An 11,329-nucleotide genomic window follows, 5' to 3' on the forward strand; every position below is an offset into this window, starting at 1 on the left:
GCCCATGGTGTAGTGGAGTATATAGCATTTTGTTTATCCAACAGTTTCCTACGGCAAGGTTTATTTAAAGATAGTAACGGAGCAATGAAAAAGATTTAAATGAGCAGCGTTTTAGTTCGCAGCAGCACGAGCCCATTCTATGTATGCCGCCCACACCCTATTATCCCGCCCACACCCTATTATCCCGCCCACACCCCATTATCCCGCCCACACCCCATTATCCCGCCCACACCCCATTATCCCGCCCACACCCTATTATCCCGCCCACACCCCATTATCCCGCCCACACCCCATTACCCCGCCAACACCCCATTATCCCGCCCACACCCTATTATCCCACCCACACCCCATTATCCCGCCCACACCCCATTACCCCGCCCACACCCCATTATCCCGCCCACACCCTATTATCCCGCCCACACCCCATTATCCCGCCCACACCCTATTATCCCGCCCACACCCTATTATCCCGCCCACACCCCATTATCCCGCCCACACCCCATTACCCCGACCACACCCCATTATCCCGCCCACACCCTATTATCCCGCCCACACCCCATTATCCCGCCCACACCCCATTACCCCGCCCACACCCCATTATCCCGCCCACACCCCATTACCCCGCCCACACCCCATTATCCCGCCCACACCCCATTACCCCGCCAACACCCCATTACCCCGCCCACACCACTTTTTGAGTAGAAAAAGGTAGATGTACCAAGTTTTAAAAATTAACCAATAAAGAACTCTGGAAGGGTCAGTATAAGTCTGGAGGAATCTGTATTTTTGCTTTATTGTGATTTCCGCTAACTTTCAGCTGTGGCTGATTCGAAACCGTTATCAAGATTGTTTTCACGTTCGTTTGGTTTTGCTTAAACGCTGTCGTGCGCCAAGTTTTATTTCTAATAGCACTACTCCTTTTGTTAAATCCTAAAACAGATTTGTAAAGAACATTATTTCTTTAGAGATTGAAGACACCAGTTCAGGATATGTAAAACTAGGAAGCAAGGATATATATGGTCTAACAAGAGATGCTGGACTTCTTGATTTATTTCAGTGTGATGATATTCGCACGATTTCGTGTTTCGGGTAAGTCAAGATATTTGTTTTAAAGTGCCCATATCATCAAACTCTTAAATTCCGGGATTATACCAATACATCTGGTACTTGAAAACTAAACCATACCAAGTTTTATGGGCATACGACGGGTTGTCGTGGGGTTTCCACGGCTCTTCTTGTGCAAGTGTGGCATGTGAAACAAACAGATCGATTTACATGTGTGGCTTCGTTACAACCGCGGAAACGCAAATTTGCCATGCACCTTCTGCGAGTGAGTACTGCTAAAATACCCAATTTAGCCGTATCATCGGTTAGTAGTTTAAAAGACGAGCGGCATATCCTAAGATATTGAAGAAGAAGAAATTCCTTTAGTTTTCAAAATTTTACTTTATTAATACGCAGTGGCTATATGCCCGACAGTCGGGACAGGTCTTGGATGGACTAAATGCCCGACAGTTTTCAATTTATTCAAATAACCCATAGTAATCTGTCTTCTTTGTAAGTTCTAAGTATTCTATATTTGTTGAGAAAAGGCAAGCGAATCTGAATTAAGCTTTGTTGTCGGTATTGAACGCTTTCCGTTGTCTGTGTATACTATGAAATAGTTCCAGCAAATATCCATACCCCCCCCCCCCCCTATTGAGGGTGTCGGAGGTATGACCTCCCACCCCTCTGGAATTTCCAACCCACTTAATACAGTAACTGTTAAGGAAAAAGGGCATTTTACACCCCCTCCCCTCTGGAAATTCCTGGGCGTTTGAACCCCCCACCACCCACGGAATTTCCAATCCCCTCAATGGGGGGATGGGTATTTTCTAGAACTACACAATTTTAGTGACACAAATGATTAAGATTTCTCCTCTTCGATATTTTTGGAGATAGACTTGGCGATTCTCTTTTTCTTTGTGAAGCTTATTAACCTACTCAACGGCCTAAATATCCATTAAAAAATCAAAAATCAAAAATTAAAGACGTAAGGGGGAAGGGGGTCGTAAAATTGCATAGAATATTGTCTCGAGTCAGTGGTTATTGTAGGCTTAGCTTTTCATTTAGCTACAAACAGTTGAACTTTTTTTAAAGCTGTCAATACCTTGTTGACATAATATGCAATATTTTATTGAAAACTATGTTTATTGACAGTTTGTTGTCATTTTCTTTGAGTCTCCCACATGTACCAAAAGCTCACAAGTCAGTATTAGAATTTCACTGAACTTCTTTGTGTCAGGGACAAAGAGCTATTGCAAAGCTATTACCACGACACTGCCCCTTTAAAGGGCTGTAAACAAATCAAAATAGGTGGTGGTGGGTCTCTGTCGTTTTGGTTATATTTTGAGTTTGCTTTATTATTATTATTTTTTTTTGGGGGGGGGGATTCAGCTTAAAATAGCCAAGCAACTAGTACAACAGATGTTGGTTTTGCAGTCTTTTATTCAATATATCCAAGATTATCATGCAATTCTGTAGTTTGACTGCAAATATATATATATATATTTTCTTTTCCTTTACAGTTCAATATGTACAGTGTGACCATAGCTATGATTACAATTATTTAGAAATTTTTTTACCTTCTAACAGAAACCATCTTGACTGCAAAACACTCACTGTAGGGCATTCGATATTAGGCGTTTCTTTCATGCGGCTGTGAGGTTGACATATCAACATCCAGAGGGGCCACACCCAACTCGGAATCATGGGGGCTCATGAAAACATGGTGATACGGAACCTTTTTCTGCCTTTACCCTCATTCATCATGAACACCTGTGCAGTTGATGCCCTTAGGTGGATGGGGTGCGCAGGTGCTTTGGGTGTGGCCCTGAAGATGGCACAGTCACCACAAGATGTACCAGAATAAAGTTCGATACTTGTTAAAAATGTAAAAACATGTGAGTGGAAAACAGTCAATAGCCATGGAATTTCTAGTGTGTTGTACATGTTTTAGGATTTACTTACTTATACTTACTAAATTACAGTATTTAAAAAAAAATTATTTACTACTTGTATAATTGAGAAGAGTAATATATACTTCTCATTGACCTCGTAGAGCTTGTCTCTTCCCTCCTAAATAACAAACAAAATGATGTTTGTTATTATCTAGGTGCAAAGAAAGCTACAGTAGTTTTCTAATCAGATATTTTTTTGTCTTTCAACATTCACCTGTTATTTCAACAGCTCTTCCTTGAGTTTGATTGTCTCAGAAATAGACCTTGTTTGATAAACGAAGACATGTTACGAGGGGAGGGCCAGTTAACACTACTCTCCCCAAAGTCAGTTTATGTTTTCAACACCGTTTCCAGCCATCGCAATGCTTTGTTTTAATTAAACAGTCGGATTCCCCTAGTCACTGCCAGTTTTAAGTTGGTTGTTCATAACCTGCCGAATTGGCCTCGCGACCATAGCTGGGCCTCGGCAAGTCCGGGCCGGGTCCACTGGCTTCAAGTCTCAGCCCGACAGACCCAACCCTTAGAGCCAATCCTTTTCCCGAAGTTACGGATCTATTTTGCCGACTTCCCTTACCTACATTGTTCTATCAACCAGAGGCTGCTCACCTTGGAGACCTGCTGCGGTTATGAGTGTAACGATATCCGGTTTATACAACTTCCGGTGACGTCACACACCACGTGCGTAGACACGCTTGTACGAGTTTCGTAGACTTGTAGTTGTTGTTCTTTGAGATAAAGACTAAAGTCGTCTCATATGTCTCGGTGTTCTTTCTCCGTTCTTCATCGTTCCTTCAGCTAAGAAACGATACAATGAGTACGACCGGACACAAACATCAATGTCCTCCTCGAATTTTCAAGGGCCGTCGAGAGCGCCCGGTTCGGACGAAATTTCTAAATTTCTGCCCAGTGCTCTGAAAGTCAGAAATAACTAAACTTAACTGGTAGTGAGGGACTTGAAGTAGGGGGGGGGGGGGGGATGGAGGTTTCTGTTTTATTGGTTAAAATATTTTTTACGATGTTAAATCGGACCGTCGATGTGGCTCAGGAGATGCACTGATTGCGCTAATTGTAACGTAATGATTGCCTCGATAAACGGTTAGAGGCTCGAGCCATATCGGGCATTCGGGCATATCATTAGAATTCCCCTATTCTTGTCCAAAATTGAAAAAGTGCAAAAGTGCAGATTTTGATTTTCAATTGTTTTTACGGTACAATCTGACGTCAGGATTTTTTTTTTTTTTTTTTACAAAAATCTGTTATATAGTTTTGTCATACCATGGCCAAAAACGTTTTCGGCAGTGCAAGGCCCTTGGCAGACCGTATACCAAATAAGCTTTTTAAAATTACCGCGAGCAGACTGCTTGGGTTTCACAAAAGAAACCGAAACAAAGGGAAACATCATATCTTGTTGACTAGAGGTGATAAAACAGAAGCTCCACTTCAATGACATACACTTATTTAGTTGTCAGCGCAGTTACTGTCGAAAAACGACAGTACTGAGGAAAATCATTCTCGCGAAAACCCAGAGTCGCAAATCGGCAAGTAAAGAGCTATAAGAAAGTGAAAAAAGCTTTGCTAGCATTTTATCATTATAAACATTTCTTTTACTTTAACTAACAACTTGAATTGATTGGACCATCGAAGATCGCTAGTCGCTATAAACACGCATGCGCACCCAAACCCACATGGAAGACATTTCTGACAAACCTAGTGTGTTTACAGTCGTTTGACGAAGCGTTGTTGTCAACCGGCTTCGCGACTACTACAAGCCCGCATGTAAGCACTGAACCACCAAGCCCATAAAAACTCTTTGGCTTTGCTAGCGCATGAGCCATGAGTTAAAGAGGAAAGCCATACAGCAAGACAATATTTATCCAAGAATCGATTATTCGAGAATGATTGTCATCGTTTCATGCCAATAACAAATATTTATAAGGTTATTTGTTTCAAACACAGATCGTCCAACAGTAGCCATCATCAGACTTGGAGTCCCAAAAGAGAATGAAATTGTATTTTTACTGTGCCACAGTCAACAGCAGGCCTGCTGTTAAATCATACGTTTGGTTTAAAGACGGCGATCGCTTTTATGCGTTAGCACACCCCAGAGCGAGCATAGAACGTAGCGGACAAGACTTGGTGTTTGCGCCTGTGAGGCGAGCCGATCAAGGCAACTATACATGCGCAGCGGTATGGGAACTTCGCCACCTGTTCAGCTGATCCTTAATTGTGAGTTTTTATAGAACGGCTATGCTAATCTATTTACATTATACACCCAAACTAAACCCATCACACCCCTCCCCCCCAAAAAAAAAAATAAAAAAAAACCACAACACAACATACCAAAAACAGAACACAACAACAAACCAAACACAACACCAGGACAAACCAAACACAACACCATGACAAACCAAACACAACACCACGACGAACCACAACACCACGACGAACCAACACCCAACACAACGACAAACTAAATACAACACCACGACAAACCAACACACAACAACACGAAAAACCAAACACGACACCTCGACAAACCAAACACAACACCACGAAAAGCCAAACACGACACTACGACAAACCATAACACAACACCACAACAAACCATGACACAACACCACGACAAACCAAAACACAACACCAGGACAAACCAAACACACAACACCGCGACAAACCAAACACAACACCAGGACAAACAAAACATAACGCCATGACAAACCAAACACGACACCACGACAAACCAAACCAAACACCACGACAAACTAAACATGACACCAGGACCAACCATAACACAACACCACGACAAACCAAACCCAACACCACGACAAATCAAACACAACACCACGACAAACCACAACACAACACCACGACAAACCAACACCCAACACCACGACAAACCACAACACAACACCACGACAAATTAAATACAACACCACGACAAACCAACACACAACACCACGAAAAGCCAAACACGACACCACGACAAACCATAACACAACACCACAACAAACCATGGCATAACATCACGACAAACCAAAACACAACACCAGGACAAACCAAGCACAACACCATGACAAACCAAACACACAACACCGCGACAAACCAAACACAACACCATGACAAACCAAACAAAACACCATGACAAACCAAACACGACACCACGACAAACCAAACCAAACACCACGACAAACTAAACATGACACCACGACAAACCATAACACAACACCACGACAAACCAAACCCAACACCACGAAAAGCCAAACACGACACCACGACAAACCATAACACAACACCACGACAAACCTTGACACAACACCACGACAAACCAAACAAAACACCACGTCAAACCATATGACACAACACCACAACAAACCATGGCACAACACCACGACAAACCACAACACAACACCAGGACAAACCAAAACACAACACCGCGACAAACCAAACACAACACCACAACAAACCATGGCACAACACCACGACAAACCACAACACAACACCAGGACAAACCAAAACACAACACCATGACAAACCATGGCACAACAACACGACAAACCAAAACACACAACACCGCGACAAACCAAACACAACACCAGGACAAACAAAACAAAACGCCATGACAAACCAAACACGACACCACGACAAACCAAACCAAACACCACGACAAACTAAACATGACACCAGGACCAACCATAACACAACACCACGACAAACCAAACCCAACACCACGACAAATCAAACACAACACCACGACAAACCACAACACAACACCACGACAAACCAACACCCAACACCACGACAAACCACAACACAACACCACGACAAATTAAATACAACACCACGACAAACCAACACACAACACCACGAAAAGCCAAACACGACACCACGACAAACCATAACACAACACCACAACAAACCATGGCATAACATCACGACAAACCAAAACACAACACCAGGACAAACCAAGCACAACACCATGACAAACCAAACACACAACACCGCGACAAACCAAACACAACACCATGACAAACCAAACAAAACACCATGACAAACCAAACACGACACCACGACAAACCAAACCAAACACCACGACAAACTAAACATGACACCACGACAAACCATAACACAACACCACGACAAACCAAACCCAACACCACGAAAAGCCAAACACGACACCACGACAAACCATAACACAACACCACGACAAACCTTGACACAACACCACGACAAACCAAACAAAACACCACGTCAAACCATATGACACAACACCACAACAAACCATGGCACAACACCACGACAAACCACAACACAACACCAGGACAAACCAAAACACAACACCGCGACAAACCAAACACAACACCACAACAAACCATGGCACAACACCACGACAAACCACAACACAACACCAGGACAAACCAAAACACAACACCATGACAAACCATGGCACAACAACACGACAAACCAAAACACACAACACCGCGACAAACCAAACACAACACCAGGACAAACAAAACAAAACGCCATGACAAACCAAACACGACACCACGACAAACCAAACCAAACACCACGACAAACTAAACATGACACCATGACAAACCAAACAAAACACCATGACAAACCAAACACGACACCACGACAAACCATAACACAACGTTACGACAAACCTTGACACAACACCACGACAAACCAAACAAAACACCACGACAAACCATATGACACAACACCACAACAAACCATGGCACAACACCACGACAAACCAAGCACATCACCACGACAAACCAAACACAACACCACGTCAAACCAAACACAAAAACAAGCACACAGCCATACGATGGCACTCCACAAGATACAAAACCAAGAAAAATTATGAGGGATCAACATTCGATATTTAGTGTTTTATTCATCTCAATTTAGATCAGCCCGAGCAAACCAGTCTCAAGGTAGAATTCGCCGCTTCAATTTGACATGTAACACACTGGCTGAGTCTGCACCACAGGGATACCGTATCTACAGGGATGGATCTCTGCTCGTCACCAGCCCTTTATCTACTCACTTGGTTTGGCTGACGTCACTTGGTCACGTGGTGTATGAGTGTGTACCCAACAGCACGCTTGGTGTTGGAGTGACTGCAACAACTCTTATCACAGTCAAAGGTAAATTGCATAGTTATATTGTGTAATTCCAGAAAAAAAAATCCGACATCAGGTATAAATCCCAGCACCATGAAATAGGCCTCTGGCTTTTTGATGAATATTTTTCTAGTTAAACACACTAGTAGGTATATTTGTGTAACCAAAAATGCTGTCTGGTCTGGTTGTTTGCCGACTTTCAAATCCGGCACTGATTCTGATAGGATATAAACTGAATAGTTATAACTGGATAGTACCTAATAGTAGGTCAACCAATCAGAATGCACTATTGATGATAGATCACTTGTCATTAGACATTGTGTACACACTTTAATTGTCTTTGTCTTTTGTTTAATTAAAAGCTCTATTACAAGCATGATCGCATGGGTCTAGGACATAAATTCTGTTCTCATATCATGATAGGCAAGACCTCGCATTCCCGGATGTGGATACAGTGTCACAGGTAAGTAGGCCACTTCATCGAGGTCACGTGAGACTTCAGGCATCAGAATATAAAATTTACTGCACCTGTAAAATAATCACTACATATTGCAGCACAATGTCAAAACGCCCAAGAATTCAGTAGTGTCTCTAATTATTTATGCTAAGTATAGCATCTGCAAATTGCATTATCAACTGGTCTATTGTAGCCTCTTCCCCAGGCACCTTTTCGCTGCGCGGCTTCTCGTTATTGACCTCACGTCTGATTTTCCGCTTGCAAAAGGAGTTTAAGCGGGTGTCAGCGTCATTTTAAGAATAAAATAATAGGGCCTAGGCATCCCTGAAAATATGCTGACATATAGAGATCTATCTACCTGGGGACGAGGCTAGGTCTATCTACATGGGGACGAGGCTAGGTCTATCTACATGGGGACGAGGCTAGGTCTATCTACATTGGGACGCGGCATTTCTACATTGGCGGCGGCATGTTTTGAATTTTTGGAACCGACACGACGCGAGCGAACGTAAAACTGAGCTAAACATTTCTCGTTGCAGACGGACAGGAAGCTTGCATCGTCTACCCTAGGTGAGCATGTTCAATTCATCTGCTTTTTAACAACTGCGGTCGGTCTAGAATGCTAAATTCACATTTTGCAAAACTTAGTAGTAATAAGTATGCTTAAGTAAGTATCGCCGGATAGAGTAATCTGATATTTGATCGCGCTATTGTGTAACTGGACAATTACGGATTTCGAAGAGAGTTGTATGCAAGACGACTGATACCGAATATATCTGTTTTTACCCTTGTGTCGTGGTGTGTGATTCGGTGGAAAGTCCCGGGTTTAACATTTGGAAAGAGCGCTCATGTCAGGGTTAACATGGTTGCTACTGATGTTTATATTGTAACGGTTGTTATTTAATGTCGGGGATTTACACTCGCTTAATAGATGTTGGACTGTGTTAATGATATGTTACAACATACGCCATTATTATATCATTCTTTACTTCAGCCAATCACGCTGCCTCCTTGATCTACCCAGCAAAATTCTTGAACCGAGAACACGCCGTCACCCTCTACAGGGATGTCAAAGTCGTTTCGCAGCTGAGGGGTGCCTGCAATGCGTTTCAGAGGCAGGCCCGCGCTGCGCAGCCCACGCAAGAGGACCTTGTCAATGCAAATAAGTGGTTGCCATGGTATGCTGCAATGATAAATCCAATAAGTAGTTCGAATAACTAGTTCGAATCCGGCTCTGGGTTCAGTTCTGGACTGGAGGTTGGGGTTGAAAGAGGATAGAACTTGTTTCGCCTGCATTTCCACTCTTTAACAGTCTCCTAACACTTCACTTACAATTTATAGGGAGGGGATACCTGTGTGCTATTCGTAGAAGTAGGGAACAGTTACCTCTCTCAGAACCCAGAGAACTTGAAACTGGTTACTCACGGTTTCATGTGATTCATTGCAGGGATGAGGTGATTCAGTGCGTGTCTCCTAACACTTCACTTAGAATTTAAAGGGGGGATGACTGTGTGCTATTCATAAGAGTAGGCAACGGCTCCCCGTATCACGGCTAGCTATCTCCCAGTCTCACAGAACCCAGAGAACTTGAAACTGGTTACTAATGGTTTCATGTGATTCATTGCAGGGATGAGGTGATTCATTGTGTGGACATGCAGACAGAAAGATTTGACATGGCACGCTCACAGGTAACGATTTCAACCAGCAGTCCTGATGTGTGAAAGCTGTAATTTGTGGGCATTGCACTGCATTGTTGGAAAGGCCTAGGCATACCGTCTTGGGTCGGCGGTAGCGGAACTCGACTCACAATTTTGCTAAAAAAAGTTTCCTTTGATTTGTCTAGAGTGCCAAGGCTAGGGAGAGCAGGAATCTACTGTCGATCGCGCTTTTTGTATTGATACCTCCTTCCAGAGGACAAGAGATCCGGACACTGCGAATTGCCCCGTCCGGTGACAGAGAACACGTCCAGGGACTGAATTCATTAGTCTTGAATTCAGATGGCACCCTCATGTTCAGATTCGAGGATTACAAAACATATGGCTCTCATGGGGTTGATGTCACAAATTTGCCAGTAAGTCTTCCATTTGTGATTTATCCTTTATTTTGACATGTGCTTGTAGATTGCGTGACAATATGGGAAAACACGATTATTTGTTTAAACTATAATAAAGTAACCATTTAATCTTCTTCTTATCACAAATGGAATTTTATGTGTGCTACTACTGTTTTCACATATTTTCTACTTAAATACTCTGTGTAGACTCCGTGACGTGATCATATTAGCTGACTCTCTTTTTTTTTCACTTTCAGGAAGATCACAGATTGAACGTCATCATAAGGGAATATCTGGACAAATACAGAGATATTCTTCTCGACGCCGCTGACGATGGCACAACCAACAATTTTCTTCTCCTGGTAAGTTATGACTTCAGTTTCCAATTATATTTTTTCAAAGGGCTCACTGATCTTCTTGGAACTAGTGATTGTTGGATAGAACCCTAACCCTAACCCTAACCCTAACCCTAACCCTAACCCTAACCCTAACCCTAACCCTAACCCTAACCCTAACCCTAACCCTAACCCTAACCTTTCATGTGGATGTAAGGTTGAAATGTCAAAACCTTCATTAACCCGTGAACTACGCTTTAGCGTATTACACTTTGTTGTGATCTGATTCTATTGTTCTTTTTTGTGTTTTACTAACTATTACCGTTTAACTATCACACTTTGTTTCAAGGTTAATG

At 42.8% G+C, this 11,329-nt stretch overlaps 1 protein-coding gene across 2 annotated transcripts; it reads left to right on the forward strand.

Annotated features, from left to right (window-relative positions):
- The first annotated feature begins 8,486 nt into the window (after positions 1-8,486).
- LOC125572358 lies at positions 8,487-11,119 on the forward strand. Of its 2 annotated transcripts, XM_048732801.1 has the most exons (6): positions 8,487-8,591; positions 9,125-9,155; positions 9,580-9,763; positions 10,213-10,273; positions 10,429-10,656; positions 10,896-11,119. In XM_048732801.1, the coding sequence occupies exons 4-6, from the start codon at positions 10,238-10,240 to the stop codon at positions 11,085-11,087; spliced, it is 456 nt and encodes a 151-aa protein (XP_048588758.1). In that variant the 5' UTR covers positions 8,487-8,591; positions 9,125-9,155; positions 9,580-9,763; positions 10,213-10,237; the 3' UTR covers positions 11,088-11,119. The 2 variants fall into 2 exon arrangements, with proteins under 2 accessions (XP_048588758.1, XP_048588759.1); XM_048732802.1 differs by lacking the exon at positions 8,487-8,591 and having other exon boundaries at positions 9,058-9,155.
- Positions 11,120-11,329: the final 210 nt, after the last annotated feature.

Source organism: Nematostella vectensis, chromosome 9 (assembly GCF_932526225.1).
Source record: "Nematostella vectensis chromosome 9, jaNemVect1.1, whole genome shotgun sequence".
NCBI classification, from domain to species: domain Eukaryota; kingdom Metazoa; phylum Cnidaria; class Anthozoa; order Actiniaria; family Edwardsiidae; genus Nematostella; species Nematostella vectensis.